Raw genomic sequence first — 19,817 nt, forward strand, 5'->3', positions numbered from 1 at the left:
ACGGAAAAGAATTATCGAACAATTCCTCGAATCGATTACGTTGTGTCAGTTATGCAAATGAAGTACATCTTGGTAGGAGCTGCCTGGCTTCCGTGTTTTGACCTGAACTATAATTATAATGTACAATACCGAATACTAGCTGAGCGGACAAGAAATGTAATGTACAGTGTGAGGTCTCGAACCACGCGGTCAGAGAACTCGCCTGTCTGAAAAACTAACGAAGCGTTGAGCGTAGAGGGGGTTGTGACGTAGATTGGCCTCGAGAGACTAGAGATTGGCCCTTTGTTGCCAGGTGTGGTCGGCACTCATTCGTGATGGACGTACACGGTTGATGACGATGAGTTACGGATGTTTAAAGGAATCTATACTCGCTGATTCATTGCTCTTAATGAAATTAATCGAAGAGTTTTTACTCCACGTGGAGATGATTCGACGCAGATTATTTTCACAAAACAGATCCGTTCATTTCCATCTGAATAAACAGACTCTACCAAGCACACTATCGTCAGGCTATTGCTTCCCGACAACGCGAACATTGACCTCGTCGGGGGAAGTAATCGTTGTGATTGTGTTCAGTGGTATCTAATATTTGAAAACTGTGTTTTTGAAATGAATTGTTATGTCAAAGACGACGATACACATACACACACATATAACAGAGTCAGGATTGACACAAATTCAACGTATACTCTGCAAATTTTTATGAACAGGACATGCGCCATATTTCTGCTTGCCTTGACAATTATTGTTCTATTCAACAATCAGACACACCCCTGTTAGGCAAGCGTTTAACCGACACGGAAGAGGAACATTTTTACGTATTTGTCATTGTTTGTCATACATGTGTCTTGCCTGAAACCCTCAAATATATACACACATATTACAAAAGTTGTATATCTCCCCCTTTCTCTGTTCCTCCTGCTGTCTGCCTCTCTCTCTCTCTCTCTCTCTCTCTCTCTCTCTCTCTCTCTCTCACACACACACACACACATACACGCACACACACACACACTCTCTCTCTCTCTCTCTCTCTCTCTCTCTCTGAAAAAATACATACAGTATAATTATGCATCCGGTGTATAACAGATGTATAATCTGATGTGTTTGTAAGCCCACAAAGGTTGCGCAGTCAACGAAAGAAACCAACTTGGCGGTTTTTTTTTGTTTTTTTTTGTGTCTAGCCCAATCATAGTAACAGTGGAGCTCCCATCTCTGTGACCAGTTTTGCTCTACTTCAGTCGAGCAACAATAAATAGATAAATATTTCACGTTTGTAATGAAGCATATAGTTTCCTGTTAGCACAACTTCTTAAATCTTAGATCTTCCTTAGATCAGTTAAAAGAACAATCTCGACTCTCGGAGAAAAAGCCTTCGTTGCTGCAGCCCCATCTCTCTGGAACGCTCTTCCACTGAGGATCCGATCAGCAGAGACCATTGAAACATTTAAAAGCTTCTGAAATCACATACGTTCGCATCTTGTTTTGATTGAATTTTCAACGAATTGCTCATTGGGTGTATATCTCTATCTATCTCTTTCTTCTTTTTCAACCTTCTTATGTACAATTATGACTACGATGTATGCTATTCTTTTTGTAATTACGTCCATCTGCGCCTCAGAATATGCTACTACATCGAAGGCGCATTACAAATGCTGTACTTATTATTATTATTATCATCTTCCTAAAAAAATACTTACCGATACCCAATTGTCAGGTTGGTGTCAAAATTGTCATCATTCTGCCTTCTGCTTTCACGATCCTGTTGATCACGTAAGAAGTGTGTTAGAATTTAATGATATCGATAGGGAGTGAGTTAATGCCATCGATTTTCCATTGTACTACTCTTACACAACCTAGTCTTATCGTTCCTGTTCTTGCCCGGAAGCTTCACCAGTTTTCCTCACAAATCTCTGCATTCTGCAATTCGCTAGACGAGAAAATTAGTCAATTTCCCTGCGAGGCAACAACAGTCGTATGCAAATTTGAACCACCGTCATCTTGAAGATAAAGATCTCTTTGTAGTGCTAATGTGTTAAATGTATAGTTCTCTGGTACCAGAGTATAGTACAGGGGAAACTCGGTATAACGAACACTGCTATAACGAGATATCGGTTATAACGAGGAAATTTTCCCGGTCCCAAATTTCCTTCCACACAAGTCTATGTAAAATGCTACTCTTATAGCGAGATCGGCTATAACGAAATAACTGCTATAACGAGATAAATTTTGTGACTTCCAAACAAAGAAAAACATAGTCAATCAAACCTGCTATAGCGAGGTAAAGCAAAATGCCTTCGGTAAAGCTTTACTTCGCCTGTGCTATTTGTCTTGTACACACATAATCATTTTCTTCAGTGCACTCCAACTAGCACTGCATGTTGTACGTGTAAGTGTGTGTGTGCGCGCACACTGATACATGCAGAAAATGTGGTGGGACGGCCATATGTATACATGACATCATCATGACGTTTAGCAGGTGTGAGGCAATCTGATGCTGTGATTGGCCTTCTACGTAGGGAATTTCCCATCTTCACACACACACACACACACACACACACGCAGTCATAATGTACATACAGAATGTGTCACATACACACACAGCATTGTGCAGACCATATTCAAGCTTTCCACACAACACACACCCATACGATAACCACATACCAATCCACAGACGATCTTGATACAGTAGTGATACAATCGCAAGCTATATAAATTTACAAATTCAAACATCTACAATTAATTAGAAACACATTCTTGATATTGGATTTCCTTGGTGAAAAACATCTTCTTACCCATAAAGATGAGTAATTCCCTCACACACAATATCAAGTTATCAGTATTGATTGAAATACGATGGGTAGTCCCACATGTGCAAATTAATGTCTTTATGTTATGCCTTCTTTTATGCCTACTGATATAACGAGATATCGGCTATAACGAGGAAAATGACTCGGTCCCGACCATCTCGTTATATAAATATCGAGTTTCCACTGTATGTCAAACAATCTGCCATGGACACTTTCAGCAAGTTACAGTATAATCTGCAAATCAGAGATTAAAAGACGTGAAAGCTTTTATAGATTTTATGCAATTCTTGTAGAATAGAAGCCAACTACATGAACTGAAGACAGGAAACGCAGAACATCATCATCATACAGATTGGCAACGGACAGACGTGATATTTTCCCATTAAATTTAAAGGGGATTATTCCAGTGCAGTTGAAAGTTAGTCTGAAAAGAAGAAGTAAACTTTTTTAGCACAACAATAACAATTTGATCAAAATGGAACCCCCCCAAAAAAATAAGGAAGTTATGACATTTTTAAAGTTTCGCCAATTTTTCAGGAAACAGTTATTGAACAGTCAATAAGGATATGCAAATAGTGAAGTGATGATGTCATCCCCTTACAACTTGCCATATAGTTTGTACATAAATAATTTGAAATTTCCAGGTTTTCATTCAAACACTACGCCCCATGTTCTCAAATCTTGATTATATCTTAACTGATCATTATTCTGAACTTATTCAATCAGAAATAACGTTTTACCCTTAAAGGGAACACAAACCCAAAGAGCAATGTGGATTGAGTAAAAGCAGTAACATTAGTAGAACACATCAGTGAAAGTTTGAGGAAAATCGGACAATCGATGCAAAAGTTATGAATTTTTAAAGTTTTGGTGTTGGAACCACTGGATGAGGAGACTACTAGAGGTTATGACGCATGAGAGGACCACAATATAAAGAAAATATAAAAGGAATTCCACAAAAATTCACTTTTCTAGCAAAATGAAAGAGTTCTTGACTAACCGCTTCCAGAAAGCAGGGGGAATAAGTGCTACCCCTAACATATGTCAGTATCAAGCAGATGGAATGTGTAATTTTCATGAAAAATGAATTTTTATTGAATTCCCTTTTTATTTTCTTTATATTGTAGTCCACTCATACGTCATAACCTCTAGTAGTCTCCTTACCCAGCAGTTGCAACACCAAAACTTTAAAAATTTATAACTTTTGCATCGATTGCCCGATTTTCCTCAAACTTTCACTGATGTGTTCTACTAATATTACTGCTTTCACTCAACCCACATTGCTCTTTGGGTTTACTTTCCCTTTAACAACATAGAGATATTCAATTTTCGCCGTTTTTTCACGATCAATGAACAATTGTGAGGTGATGAGACATCTTTAGCTTACTCATTTGCATAATCCATATTGTTCTACAGAAATTAGCGAACTTCACAATTTCAAAACTTTAAACCGATTTTGATCAAATTTTCACCTTTAAACATTGTTGAAGTCGTAAGATTTTACTCTATTTTACCAGACTAACTTATAACTCGACTGGAATTCTTCTTTAAAACAAAGGTACTAAGAGCCTCATCTCATGATACACCTTTCTTCAACGTGAAAGTCATTATACAAAGACTGCAGTATATTCATTCAATTAATCGTCTTTAATATTTCATCAATGCACCGCAAGACAGCATAATTAGGATGTCAGCTGCCTCAGTATTTACAAAGTATATGTGTAATTCTTTTTATCTATTTTTTTAGCTGCCCAAAATATGGATCCTGATAACACACCGTACTGTCATGCAAGGAAAAATAATTTCATAGCAATCCTTGAAGGGAATCGGTGCTATCATTTGGTTATAGTCAGAAGTATAGACAATGTTGCACCATGCAGACCTCATATACAAGCGAAGAATTACTCAATTCAATTCAGTATGTTCATGGCCGAAGATACAATCATTTTCTTCATCACTACATTTACACGATTTTAACTCTTGCATTAGAAACACGAGACTATACCAGGGGAGCTGAATATTCGATATGAATACAATTTGTTGAATTGTTCAAAAACTATAAACTCCAACACGTTTTGGTACGTCCCCCCCCCCCGTATCTATCCACACACAGTGTTAGTGATCTAAAAGTTTAAGAGAGAGAGTCATTAATCTAATGATTGACATGCACCGCCAAAGCCAGGGTTAATAACATGGAGGAGATATTACTCTTTTTCTTTTAACAGACAACTTGATAAACCTTTTCGTATACCATTTTGTGAGGGTGGGGTTCATTCGTGGATTCTCCTCTTCTAACAAATTACACTCAAAATACTCAACCAAATGGCCACGCTTCAAAAGTGAATAACTGTCCTTAATTCCACTTTACTTTTCTACGCGAGGGACATAACATGGACTCCTACTTATCTTAGATCTTAGATCTGTAATCATTAAATACTGTTCTGATTGACCTGGACTACGTTTAAGTGCAGATGGCACCTTACTCCATGTACCCAAAACCAACAGTAGAGCGGGGGACAATGCTTTTGCGACGGCTGCGCCGCGATTGTGGAACGATCTACCTCGGTTTGTCCGCATTTCCCCATTCCTAGATGTCTTCAAGAAAAATCTTAAGACTTTCCTTTTTTATTCGAATCTGTGACCGAATTTTGTTGTGAAGTGCTGTGAAACCAGTCATTGACTGTGTAAGGGCGCTATATAAATGATCCGATTGTATATTGTATTGTATATTGTATTGTCCACACGCAATTCATGTTATTTCTCAGTAGAAATAATCCGGTCGTACACAATGTAAATCGTGTCTCTAAGACATGGCAGTTCCACCCTTCAGGTGCTGACATAGTCGTCACCAATACATTTTCGTATTTTGAATAAAATGAAGATATTGAAATCTTTACTCGTCGTTATTACTTGGTTATGATTATTACTAAATATTGATATGATTATGATCTGAAGATCATCCTTAACCAAGCAACTTCTGACTTTCAAGTAAAAATGAAGAAATGAGAAGTTGTCTTTGCATTGATCAAACTTGTTATATTTGCCACTGAGATGTTATCGCATCTCGTATTCAACCTTTTGAGTTGCTTGCCTTTTCTAAGAATTGTACGATTTCTTTTGCATCATGCACACACCTAACTTTTCAAATCTATGTACAAGTATGTATTTCAGGTAATAACTATGATGTTTGCAAGGGCGCCTCTATCTCCATTCGAAATTAATCGTACTATGAACAAAAACAACAACTCAATATTGAGGACTGTGCCACCTACCTCACTTTGACCAAACCATTGACCTTTGACCTTCGATTGACAAAATATAGGCGGAGACGAGTGCCACGATAACTTCGGCGATAAAATCGAGATGTTGACTTATATTAATGGCAGAGCCTTAAAACTATAGGACTACATGCGTTACGTCAATATTGCTAGTTTTTTTTTGTTGTTGCGTAGATATAGGTTTTTGTTTGTTTTTCAACTGAACTCTTAAAGATGATGAATCCGCATGGACCTTTGTCATAGCTTGCATTAAAAGGGCCAACATCCGTTGTGGTAGCGTTTGAGCTAAACCCAGGCGAATCTAATAAAATATAATAATTATTCATGTACTTATTTCTTTAAATTTCATGTTATCATTATCATTATTATCATTCGAGTATATTCATTTATTTATATATCTATTTTGTTAGTAGCAAGTTCCATGACCCTAAAGGACAATGCATATTGTGATGTGAGACACACGTTTCATTCAAAGTACGTGGCATGGACGGATGCAACGGCGTATAGGGATTCGTTCTGGAACGTTGCCGTGGCAAAGTTATCGGTTTCTGTGTTCCACACAGCTCGGCTGACCATCTGCATGCTCTGTCCATTCTTCGAGCCGATGTATATCTGGCATACGATCTTATAGCGCGGCATTCTCAGGTCCTTCACGCGCTTCTTGATCTCATCCGACATGTTCTGAGTGAAGATGGAGACGGTTGTTGGCGCGTACTGCGCGCTGGATAGGTGCGTCTCCAGGACCGTTTTCAGAATCTTTTCGATCGCACTTCTCTTGAAAGCAGTCCCTTCGTCTGGCTTCATCTTGTACGTGTTCTCGTATCGCACGGCAGGTTTCGACTGCTGCGACTCCGCTGCGGAGCGGAGCAAGGTATTTCCGCGATGGCTGCCCATAGATATGGAGTAGGCCCGCGAGAGACGACGCCAGCGGGTTGGTGGCGGCAGCGGCCCGTCACCATCCTTTGTGGAGTGACTGCTGCTGACGATGGAGCCGCGGCGTGACATGATCGAGCGACGACGCCCTCCATGTCCGCCCGGCTGCTGCTGGTTGAACTGCTCCAAGTTACGTTCGCTCAATGCTGCCATAGTTCCGTACCGGCGCACAGGTGTGTCTTGAGGAGTTGTGATAAACGTGAATAATGTCTGTAGTGTGCGCAAAGTGGCCTACAACTTCCCTACAGGCTGCATGTCCGAATCATTCCAACAAGCAGGTAGAAGTTGGTTGGATGAGTGAACAACCGTTTTGCGCCCAGGAACCACTCCGAATCATGGCGTTATGTCTGTAAAAATCAAATATATACAAAATGTTAATGCAATTAATCAGAAACGTAATAAGAGAGCAGTACAGAGGCCGAACAATTGTTTTTTTTTTTTAATTAAATCGACCAGAGATGATTTGGAAGAAGAGGACATTTGAAAACAGAAAAGTTATAACCAGAGACTATACGAGAGATGTGTGACAGGCTTCTTCCAAACGATAGGGGCGATTTCGGCATATAAGTCACTTTCTGTGGTCAAGTTGAAAGGCGTATGATGTGAAATCCCAGTCAATGCACTTCGTTGTATTGGTCCTAACTCGCGAAAAATTCATTACCTCTTGATACCTAGTTCACTGTAACTGTAACTACACTCCACTGGTCTTTCTACATTATTTCCCCCGACGGGATTACAGAAAGATCACGCGAAAGAAACACTGTGACACCCAACATAACAGCATAATGCTACATAATCACTCGCACACACAACACACAAACACACACAAGGTTACACACTGCTATATACGTGACAATTAAGGTTGGTGCACATTACATGAATCTAATACGTAAGACTTTCATTCTTCTTAAACCGTAAAACGTGTTTTATAATGGGGTAGCTCTCTTATTCTATGTTCTTTGAAGGCTCAATTAGGGTGGAGGGCTATGAATATCTACGAAAATACGACAACGAAAGATTAGCAGACCATTGTAATGCACAATGTCTATAGTTGTGTGGCTAATTCTCGCCCGAGATCTCACTCAAAGCGAACTCACTGCCGCTGCGTTTGGGTCCCGCTTCATAAAACTTGTTATCAGTAACAACTGCCACATTTCTGCGTCACATTTGTTCTCAGCGAATCAGATGCAAGGATTTCAGTAGCGTATAACGACTACTACAACTTGTTATTGATAACAAGTTTTAAGAAACTGGGCCTTGATTGTCTCTGTCACCTGTGCTTTCTTTATCCTAGTATAGGTCGGGGACAGACTGATGAAGGTATACCCATGACGAATGCCAGGGCTGGAAAACTCTCAGGGGAGCGAACATTTTAGATTCCGTTCCACTCAGCTTGCTCCTTCTGTCCCCGATGTGTCGAGCCTGCTACATAGTGGGGCCTACGTGCGCACTGTCGATAATCGATCCGGACAAGGTGGCTGCACAATCACCCACCCGTGACCCTGCTAAACGACATTGTGTACACTGGATCGAACCGACATTGCTGACCTAACTAACTTAAAGGCAGGCAACAAAGAGTTGAGGTAACATTCTCATCTCTGAGTGCAACGTGCTTGCCTGCCTGCCTGACTGACTGTATATGACTGACTGACTCTGCATATACCGACACGTCAGTTATGTATACCCAGAACTGAATTGATAGCAAGAGTGTTGGATTTCTCACAAGAAGATATAGAAACCAGGTCCAGGACCGACGAAGACACCACCACCGCCACCGAGAACAGAACTTGAGCACCAGTGCGTGGGATGCATAACATGATCTCTCAAACTGTGACTCCTAACAGCCCATTATTGTTTCTACACTGGCCACTGGTGCTAGTTTTTCGTGTTTCCTTCTTCACCTAACTGTAATAATAAGCTCGAGACTTTCCAAGTAACATCATGATGAAATATTTTTATAATGAAGGAGCACCAATAATGACTGCAACAAAAGAGTGGGAGACCTTGCGGTTCTATTTCCAAACAATAGTACTATGTCCTGTTAACGATTGATCACCATGAATATCATTAGAATCTCACTATCAATCTCTATCCATTGCAATTAGTCACCTAAATGGCTCAGGCCTTAACTGTGGGGTGTCCGCGCAGCATCCATTTAGATTTCGAGGAATGAAAGAGAGGGCGCTTCTTAAAGGAAGAAGGAGAGGAGAAGGCAGATGAGGAAGAGAAGGAGGAGGAAGAAGAACAAGAACACGAAGAAAGAAGGAAGAGGAGGATCAAGAGGAGGAGGAGGAGGAGTGCATTCTACCGTCAGGCGTTAAAATACATGTAGTATAGAAGAACAAATCCGAAGCATATTCTGAAATTAATTTACGAGTCTAAAAGATATCATAATTGCCTTACGAACTTTTGTTTTGCCTGCTCACAGCTCTCCTGAACAATGCTCAAGCCGTGTTTTGTTAAGATTATGCCTTAGAAGAGCTCTTCATTGCGTTTTCACGTCCAAGGCCTTACAGGTTACTAGTACTTGCCGCAGTGCGAAGGATGAAGTTCACCGAACATCATTGTGTCCACGTTCAATACGAATCAATGTAAAGACAGCTCACGTACCCCTGGACTTTTCTTTGTTCCCTGGCAAGATTGACGGCCTGTAAATCCCTCTTCCAGTAGCGGAACACTAAAAAACAAGGACACAGCGCCTCATCACACAATTGACGTGGTCGTTTAGATGTGAATTTCGTTTCGCTTCAGTCGATGTGCTAATGATGACCGCTTATTTTAAGCAGAAGCTCAAGTACACTCGATCGAAGCAACGCGTAAATGAGGAGAAAAGAAACGGACGAACACGCTTGCGTGCGCACTGAAGAACTGCTGCTGGATTCTGCCTCGAGCCAGCATCGCACAACATTGTGAGAGGTGGTTGCCATGGCGACAAAACGCGACAAGTGCAAGGGAGAGGTCCGCTCCGGGGGGTGACCCTTCGTGACATGGGTGGTATTGAACTGACTTCGCAATCGTCATGAGACAAAGTTATGTTCCCTCCTCAGCCTACTTCCCATTTTCCTCACACCTTCAACCCCTCCCTCCCCTTCTCCCCCCGCTCTCTCCTTCTATCTTTCCAATATTATTGTCAGTAAAGGATCTGAAAGGAACCGGCGACCTACCATCATGTACTCTTTGTATTGGATGCTGTCGTTGTAATGATATTATGGGAATAACGTCAGAAACATTGCTCAGTAGCAGAGATCAACCACGAGTGGTGCCATCCTCTATAAAGTATAAAGCCCGAGAGTGCAGGTCTGCACCATGTACAGTTACAAATTGAGTGTCATAAAAAGAGGAATTTGGATGAAGATTCCATTAGTGTACAGTGCAGCGGGAAATTTTACTAGGTGATAACATCACCGCCTTTGCCATTTCTAAGTATGTTGTCGTGACTTCTATTGCTTGTCAAAAACGCGTGACAATTCCGTAGAATTTCAAAGCGTTCTTATTTCAGGCCCGATTTGATGACACCGCTATAAAGCTATTTTTGTCTGTCTGATCTTACTCTTGTCGTTAAAGCCTACTTCAACACGGTGTGGATTGGCAGTATAGATACAACACTACGTGAATCGCAATCGACGTCTAAAGTCAGTAAAGAGAAAGATAGAAATAATAAAGGAAGGAGAGAGGGGGAGAGGGGAGATACCATGCAATAGCTAACTCCTTTTGATAGGTAACTCCTGATTTTTGCATTTTATACGCCATGTCACCATCACCACAATAGCAGGCAGACCCGTGTCTCCGGAGACGACACGGAGCAATGGCCTGTGCTATCCCTCTGGAAGCCACCAACTCGAAACACCATTCATATTATGTATAGTCAGATCTCTCATGGTAACAAGAGAGTTAAAGAGGGGTTGTATAGACCACATTGTTACCAGGATAGTTGTTTGCGCTGCGTGTTTTTCTTTGAAAGTTGTGAGGATTCAAATAAAAAACAGCACGAACCCCTTACATTGCCTTAGTATCTCTTCAAACATGTCAAATGGCGTTATATCATAGTTCTGCGCGTCTCGGATTGATGAAGGACTAACGCTGAAAATATCAAGTGCAACCTTTTGATTACTTTTTGTTTTCACTAGACTATAGATATTGCAGAAGCGATGACGTAGACCTGTATCAATAATTATGTGGAAATTAATCACTAAAATGCTCGTAACATTAAGTATAAATGAGTATAATTATTGGGATACTGGGATACTGATACGCTTCTGGTATACTTCGTCGCAGAGAGCAGGGTGCATATCCATTATAGCCCGGTAAAGTAGTCTGCCCCAAGTATACCTGGATCTCATGGAAGGTCAGCTATACGATGCAGCTGTATAATGGGTTATCCAGCCATCTTCTCAGATGAAAAATGAATACAAAAAATTCATAGGCTTTAAGAATGGGCAGATTAAAAAAAAGAAAAGATTACTACAGATCATAGTGTACTATAGGAATGTACATCTCTTGTTCCCCAATGAATGAATGTCCATATCAGATAGCTTCATTAACTATTTTTTTTTCTTCCACGACACGCCGAAGCAATTATGACATGGAATTATCTGTGCCTCTATAAATACAAAGGAACAGGCGGCGCAGAAAGAATGTTTGCACGTAAATACTATTTATATGGTACCATCTTTCGTTATCGATCTACTGGGCATGACCTGTTATGAACACATTATTGTAAAGAGCGAAATAATGGTTTCTTTGAAATCTTCTTTGCTTCTTTGCAAATCATTGCCAGTTCAGGCGTATTGAAGCCAGATAAAACAGATATGAGAGTCAGCCAGCTCTGCATGTGGTATATTCCACGTGTTTTTACAATGCAAGAAGCAACAGAAGAAAGAAATTCCCTACTGTAAAGAACACATTGTCCCACAGTGTGTTCACATTGTGGTGACACTTTATATAGTCGACTATGTGAAAACGCTCGAATTTAACAGTGTGGAGATGATTTTACAATGTGGTTTGGTTTTCACAGAGTGTTCACGCGGTAATGTTCTGTGTCACACTGTAAATTGATGATTCACTATGTGTTCACACTGTTAAAACGCTCAAATTGAACAGTGTGAAGAGATTTCACACTGTGTTCACAATGTGTTTCCACTCTCTTCACACTGTGTTCACACTGTGTTTTTTCACACTGTGGGATTCTGTGTTCTCTCCAGCAGGGAATACGAGAAACAGAAGAGGAAGAAAAAGAAGAAGGGAAACAAAGGAAGAAAAAAGAAGAGGAAGACGACTTAGAGAAAGAGATGAGGAAACAAGAAGAAGTGGAAGAAAAGCATCGAAGAAGAAGAAACACAAGGCCAAAGCAGAGAAACACACAGCAACAACAATCTTGATCTGAAGTGGACATAACCGGTAGCATGGTCCTGTCCCCGGAAATTACATGAAAGTCCCGTACCCCATGACTTCAGACATACAACTGTACAGGCCAATGTGCAATGGCTATAGATATTGCGTGAAGAAGTCACCTTTTTGGGCCGAATAAAAAAATTAAGGGAGTGAAAATCATTATGGACTACGAATTGCAAACAGATTTTCATGACAACATTTGCACTAGTGGTCCAGCTTTATGCAACACACGGTTGTGAAGAGAGCAGAAATGACGCCCCTTTCCCATGGGACACCATGCACCTTATCACCTCCATTTTGCCAATTAGAAAATGAATGACTGTACAAATCAAAATCATCGTCTGAATATTACTCGTACACACTGTTGTGAAAGCAGGTTGGTCCATGGCAACTCCTGCCCGCTGTTCAATGTCAGTGTTTACCTTCGTTGCCATGGAGATAGGCTTCCACCAGCCTCTTTCTCCTCGTTGTGAATGGCACGATCTCCCAAGTAAATGCTATAAAGGTATTATTAGCAACTTCTCGCTTTTTTTTTTCTTGAACTGTACTATTCTTTCCGTGATGCCGATACCGTAAACAGAGACCATGGAATACGACTGAGACTTTACAAAAGGCAGAAAGCCTACCATAGAATTGGGGTGATGAATTTGCCCATTAAAAGAGATGAATAGAATCCACCAGAGCTGAAAAGGTATGGAAGAAACTTCAAAACCAGTCAACCTCTTCGACAGGAGAATACGGAACCAAAGGTTAGAATGGTTTGAATGAATAGATTTGGCGGATTTCCAGGCGCTGGTGTTTAATAGTGTCAGGAATTTGAAGGAATATTGGGGATAGAGCTCGATTTTCCTACAGTAGTACGCCCTTGGAGCAACAACAAGATTATCTGCAATGCGTCTATTCGGCAAATTACGCATATACGTCATGTACGTTCTGGATAGTCCAACGTACATGATGGTACAGAAGGGAGAAAATATAGTGTCATGCAAAAATGACAAAGCCACGACATTCTAAAAGATGGGCAGATTTGATCTTTTTCTCATGTCCACACCATCTATATGTGATCTAAACGAGACGAAATTGTCCAAGTCAAGCGATTCGCTTATTGACAACGGTCTTCTCCACGTGAATATGTTCTATATTGTCATACTTATTCTTTTTTTTTTTAATTCAAGTGGAGAAATAAAGCTTACTGAAACTGAAACTGAAATCCCAGAAAACTCTATATTCAGTATACAAAACTAACATTTTGAATAACAGTTAGCACCCATGAAGCCTGGGTAAATAATCATTGTAAAATTTGAAAAATCACAGGGTCTAGGCGAGGATTACCAACAATAATCATTACAGAATAATATTAATGTTCTGTTATTTTCCTTAAATTTTGATAATAAATAGCTGTTCAAATTTGAACAGTACTGCTGTGCCGGCAGATGTGCATGTCGTTAGTAAAAATGTACTACTCAAACATGCTCGTTCTAACTAACTACACGCTTAAATAATTAGCGAGTTCAATTTTTCGGGACTTCCCGACAATTTCGCGAGGGGTTGAATTCGCGATCGTGGAGTATATCAATGGACGGAGAAAACGTAAGCGTGCACATTGCATTCATGTCGGAACTAGAGTTCATGTTCATGTGTGTTTTAAACTTCGCGATTAGCATACTTCTTGCGAAATTCTCGTAAAATGAAAGAAAAAAGGACAACCGCGAAATATATGGCATATACTATACTATCATAGGCCTACAAATAATTTCAATTTCAATTTCAATTTATTTCATTTTTCTCGATGAAAGAAATACACCAATATAACAAGATTAAATGAAATACATGATATCCAGCTCGAGACATACATAGAATATTGCAAATATATAAAACATAATAGTGGTCGATCTATGAAGTTTGGAATCTGTGAATGAATGCTAGAGAAAGTATATGAAGGTATCTACTTAAAAAGCGAGCTTGTTGAGCGTAGGTCCCAGCTAAAATCGAGATGGGGAGCACGTGTACAACAATGACCGAAACATAGAGAAAAACAAACTCAAAAAAGTACAATTATACAGTTATATAGCAAATACTTCTCTAATGCAGGTTTGGGGTCGGAAATGCGTTCTATCTAGCGAGCATAAACCCTTACACTGGCATAGCATTCCGAAATCCTTTTCGTACAGACGTCGTACAGGACCTGAAGTTAGGACTGCTAGTGTTCGGTATATAGGGCGACTGTATGGGTATATAGGGCGACTGTATGGGTTAATCATTGTGTTGAATGGTACGTCTCAAGGAGGTTACCCTGTCAACGGTCAACGCAATACGGCTTTATAAATACGTCTGATTAGATGTATGTTTCTGTTTCTGTTTATGTGGGTTTGTGTGTGTGTGTGTTTGGGTGCGCTTTAGTTGATTTTTAATTTTTCAGTCCTGTGATCATCATACTTAACCAGTGAAAACAATTCCAAAAAAAAAAAAAATCACAAGTCGCGTACATGCGATAGTGATAAGGCCTGCATGATTGAAAATAACACAACTACAAAAATATTCTTAACCTGATTCACAAATTTTAACAGATTGATGCATGAAAAGTACAATATATAGGTCTAATAGGTTATAGTCCAAAATTGAGTTATTTCCTCAAATACTTATCTACCCCAGGCACCATGCCAAACCCCCAATCCAAAAGGCTATCCTCTCCCTCCCTCTATGTATGTGTTTTACAGGACCAATTAAACGTGAAGCGCTTGATAATCGAGTTTACTTTCGTGCAGTGTACACGTAGCAATCAGACATGAACAAATATACATGAACGTCATCAAACAAAGTTTGAATACGAGGAGTTGAAGCTTAGAATCGAATCAATATTTGACAGCTACCCATCCTTCAGCATGGTCACAGTTTTAAGACATGAAATAAGACATAGAAGTCTACAAATTCATATTCGTGTAGCCTTAAATGTATGACGTGTAAAGCTCCTTTTCCTGCAGATTCACACGCCTCGGGGTTTTTTCCCCTCTCCTTAGGCTCTCAGTATGACATACATATAAAATATTAGGAGAATTTAAAATAATAGAGAAGGTCTATAAAGATTGAAAACTAATCGAGACGAGAGTAGAATATCGAATTGGAGACAATATTGCCATTGTGTTAGAACAACAGCTGATTAAAATAAAGTTATGTGGAAAAGAAATAATGGAATTAACAACATTTCAAAATACTCTGCAATAGCTACATAATTGTTACCTTTCGTTGAGAAGATGACCAGACGTTGTGCATATTCGAAGTAAAAATTATCACAAGAGACTGCGAGATCGACATCAAAAACTATACTCCTTCAAATGCACATCCAAAGAGACCTCAAGTCGTTAATACGGAACACACTTCGAGTGTTAAATGATTTGCAAAGAAAATAACACCTCGCTTGTCAACTGCTCTTGTCGCTGCGATGGAGTGTAAATAAAAAGTCCGATTGTTATGTCCACTTCGATTTGAAGTACATGATGACCCTATATGCCTAACGAAGTCGAACGTGCGAAAACACACAAAGAGATAGTGCCGCAGACAATGTGTAGGCGATAATGCGGCAAAATGATCTTAGGAAACGATGTATCGATCGCAATCGACAATGCGTATACTTGAACGGAGGTCTTCGTATCGACGTTAGGTCTTCGCGCAGCCCGCAATGGTGGTGCGCTGATCGCTCCTGGAGCGGTTACTAGGTCTGTGTACTGACAACGGACGCCGCACAACGGACAAGCAGCGCGTGAGTAGCACCCGCTACGAATGGGTGAACAACCGCTGAAAATAAGAACAAAAACAAAAGAAATGGAAACAAAACAGCAACAACGACAACGACGAAAAGTGCTTGAAGAAACCCTCCAGATAAAGAGTGCATTCATAAGCAATAACAGGAGACTTCTCAGAACTAATAAATGACGACTGGTCGATTGGTTGGTTGTCTAATGATCGGCTTTCATGGTCATGTGTGAAGCAGAGCTCTACGCCTCTGCACACTGTCTTATTTACTTATTTGTTAAAGACGATCATCTTGATCATCATCCGATTTAAACCTTATCTCTATCGCTCACATTGCCTTATACATCATCCTCGAGAAAAAAAAAAAGTTCGTTCTTAGCCCTGTTAGCTGCCGTGTTCAATTGAGACGAAATTAAGACTCTTTTTTTGGTTTTGTCTCAGGACAGCATGTTTTGAAAGTTGTATATTACCTTATTTTTTTTAAAAGTAAATCAAGTTACTAATGTTTTGTTAAAATTAATTCATTGTACTGAATGAAATGATTCAGTTTACATAACGTGTGCGTTGTGCAATATTGGTGGGATTTGTGCAGAATCTCATGCGAGCGGGCAACAACTTCGAATTTGGCTTGTGTGACAATATTGAAATACCCATTTTGCTTGATATAGAATCCAGGTAATCTAAGCATGAAATCTGGTTTAAAAAATCGAGTAACACTTCCCATGTATAGTTTTTTAAGCACTTTTAAGTTTTCATGAATCTTGCAGATGCCAGTATGCAGCAATGAAATAATAGGGTGGATTATATTCGCGATGGCATTTATCTAATGCTTCTTTTCGTGCTTTGTGACGGCTTGAAGCACGTGAGGGTTATACTCTGAATTTTAAATTGCAAATGCAACTCCGTGTTTAATTTGTCTTTAATTGATAGCAGCATTAAATCTTCGCAACACTAGAAGTTTTATGAAAAACATAAGAACAGATTTTTAAAAAAGCGATTAGTTATAAAATGCCACCCGACGATATATATATATATATATATATATATATATATATATATATATATATATATAGAAGTATTGCAACAAGTTCACTCGGTTGACATCAGGTTCATCCGTATTTTATTGCTACTCGGAGTTTCATGCCACCTTCATTTAGGGGCAATCATCAGGCAATATATATATATATATATAATAGAAACAAAGAAAGGTAAAACCGACCAGAAATAAATGATAAATTGTGCAAACTTTGAGCAAAGAAATGGGTTTTGATCGGGTTTGAATCCCGATGGAAACCCATTTTCTTTGCTATATGTATTATATATATATATTACATATATATGCCATAAATGTACAAATATATATATATATATATATATATATATATATATATATATATCAGGTAAGATGTAAGATTGTGATGCGATGACATCAAATCCTCTTCTTATTATATTACTGGTAAAATACTCCAATAGCTGTCATTATGTCTGATTCTGGTGAAATTTTTACCATGTTGCTTTATTGTCATTGTTTGATGGTCGTTTTATAATTTCAACTCTATCAATTAAAGTCAGGTCGATAAAAAAGTGTTGTGACACTGCAATCCAATGATACAGTGAAATCGACAAAAACGCTCGAAAAATAAACGACGTGTAAAAGTTTAATTCTCTCCCTGCTGGAAAGAACACAATGTCTCCACAGTGTGAAACACACTGTGGAGACATTGTGAACACAGTGTGAAATCTCTTCACATTGTTAGATTCAAGCATTTTAACATTGTGAGCGCACTGTGAATCATCAATTTACAGTGTGAAACAAAACATTACTATTGAACTCTCTGTGAAAAATCGCACCACATTTTGGAATCATCTTCACACTGTTTAATTCGAGCGTTTTTACATAGTCAACTATATGTATGTGATCACATTGTGATCACACTGTGGGACACTGTGTTCTTTCGAGCAGGGTTTGCGTCGATTGTAGCGTTGAATATATTATTCTTGAGTAAATGGTTATAGATAACTTTGAATATTGTACATCACATTAAAGGCACAAAGTGACCGTTTTGAATTTCATCTTGATTTTACTCTGAACAGTTTGTATATCGAGGAACATAAATATAAATTTGAATCCTAAATTTGACAGGAAACTGATCAATATAAATTTGAAATACCGATAGATACATTTTTTTTCTCAATAAATTCAATATAAGCAAACCACAAAAAAGAATTTGGTAGTTCGAACCAAGAGACTTTAGAAGTCTTACCAAAATATCGAAATTATTTACATAACAATTACTCTCTTCTCTCTCTCTCTGTCTCACCCATCCATGAAGGAACACTTCGCACAATCCCATCCTACTTTTATACATTTTGTCAATAAATGTCCTCAATCAAGCAGAATGTTGCTCAAACAAGGGAAAATTCTGATGCAAACTATCAGAGGGGAAAAAAAACCACGTAAACACGCACACACAAGCACACGCACACTCACCGATTAGATTTGAAGCAGAACCTCATAAGTGCAAAGAGAATCATAAATATTTACATGCATAATATGACGTAATATAAGATAAAACTTCACATAATGATAAAGTCAAAATAATACATTTCTTTTGTAAGAGTGTTTTGAAAACCATGTTCTTTTCAGTAAAAAAAAAAATAGAGAGAGAGAGAGAGAGAGAGAGAGAGAGAGAGAGAGACTCGAGTTTTCTATATCGATCTCCCTATCGATCATTGCTCGGGTACCATCTTCATTGTTGTGAGGGTTTTTTTTTTTTAAGTTTCCTGCCAATTTATCGCAATTGGTTAAAATTGCTTTTGCACTTTCTGCCTCCATTAAAGATAGATCCATCAACTAAAAGTGCTTCTTCATGACCTCTCCGTTTATCCAGGGAGTTGGGATGGTTTGTCGATAATACGAAAAACGTTACCGACAGCAAGATAAATACATGTACCACCGCTGTTATTCACGAAGTAAAACTTTTTGAGCTCAGTACAGTTATCATCATGTGCTTATATTGATATACCATAAGGAAAGCTTAACCGCCTTAAAAGTTATGACATTTAAGCATATCCTATTGCAAATAGTTGCTTCTTGTCAGAGTCACCATGCTTTGTTATTTTTATGCTTTATTTATTTCTCCAAGGAATGTTTAATCAGTACTACCAGTATCTCATCTGGCGCAAGCACATTGCATACAAATAGTTGTCATATTTACAAAGTAATATTGACATTTATCAATGGTCAGATAACCGGTGGCTGATTATCTTTCCCTTACGCCGCCAATCGTCTCTCTCTCGCTCCCTCCCCCTGTCTCTCTTGTCTGCTCTCAACTTGCTATTAAGCACATGCCAAACAGCGCAATCTGCGATCAGTTCTTGAATTAACCAGCATTGTCCTTCGTGGAAATGACTCCTCACGTCCGTTCTAAGACCGTATGCAGTTCAGCCAAGTCATAGCAAGAGAACGCACAGACTTGGTGTCGTGAAGCCAACGTCATTAATGAAAGATGCAGTTACCAATGCAAGCAGAAATACGACATCATGTTACAACCTGTTTTTTTTTTTTCACATGGCATGACATGGATATCCTTATCACCAACAAAACAAAACAACATTCGTCATCGTCATCTTCGTCACCATCTGGCCATTCTTATTA

The 19,817-nt window shown here is 39.1% G+C and overlaps 1 protein-coding gene across 1 annotated transcript; it reads right to left on the reverse strand.

Annotated features, from left to right (window-relative positions):
* Positions 1 to 6,229: 6,229 nt before the first annotated feature.
* Positions 6,230 to 9,781, reverse strand: LOC139734288 (dynein light chain Tctex-type protein 2B-like). The gene is made up of 2 exons (XM_071645081.1): positions 9,629 to 9,781; positions 6,230 to 7,365 (listed from the first exon to the last, which is right to left on the reverse strand). The coding sequence occupies exon 2, from the start codon at positions 7,169 to 7,171 to the stop codon at positions 6,551 to 6,553; it is 621 nt and encodes a 206-aa protein (XP_071501182.1). The 5' UTR covers positions 7,172 to 7,365; positions 9,629 to 9,781; the 3' UTR covers positions 6,230 to 6,550.
* Between the last annotated feature and the right edge of the window lie 10,036 nt (positions 9,782 to 19,817).

This window comes from Diadema antillarum, unplaced genomic scaffold (assembly GCF_040938485.1).
Source record: "Diadema antillarum isolate AM-2024a unplaced genomic scaffold, OU_Dant_1.0 seq00000522_RagTag, whole genome shotgun sequence".
Taxonomy (NCBI): Eukaryota; Metazoa; Echinodermata; class Echinoidea; order Diadematoida; family Diadematidae; genus Diadema; species Diadema antillarum.

Bases quoted from the DNA above. Each gene is read 5' to 3' on its own strand.
- LOC139734288 (XM_071645081.1), bottom strand. From the start codon at position 7,171: ATGGCAGCATTGAGCGAACGTAACTTGGAGCAGTTCAACCAGCAGCAG.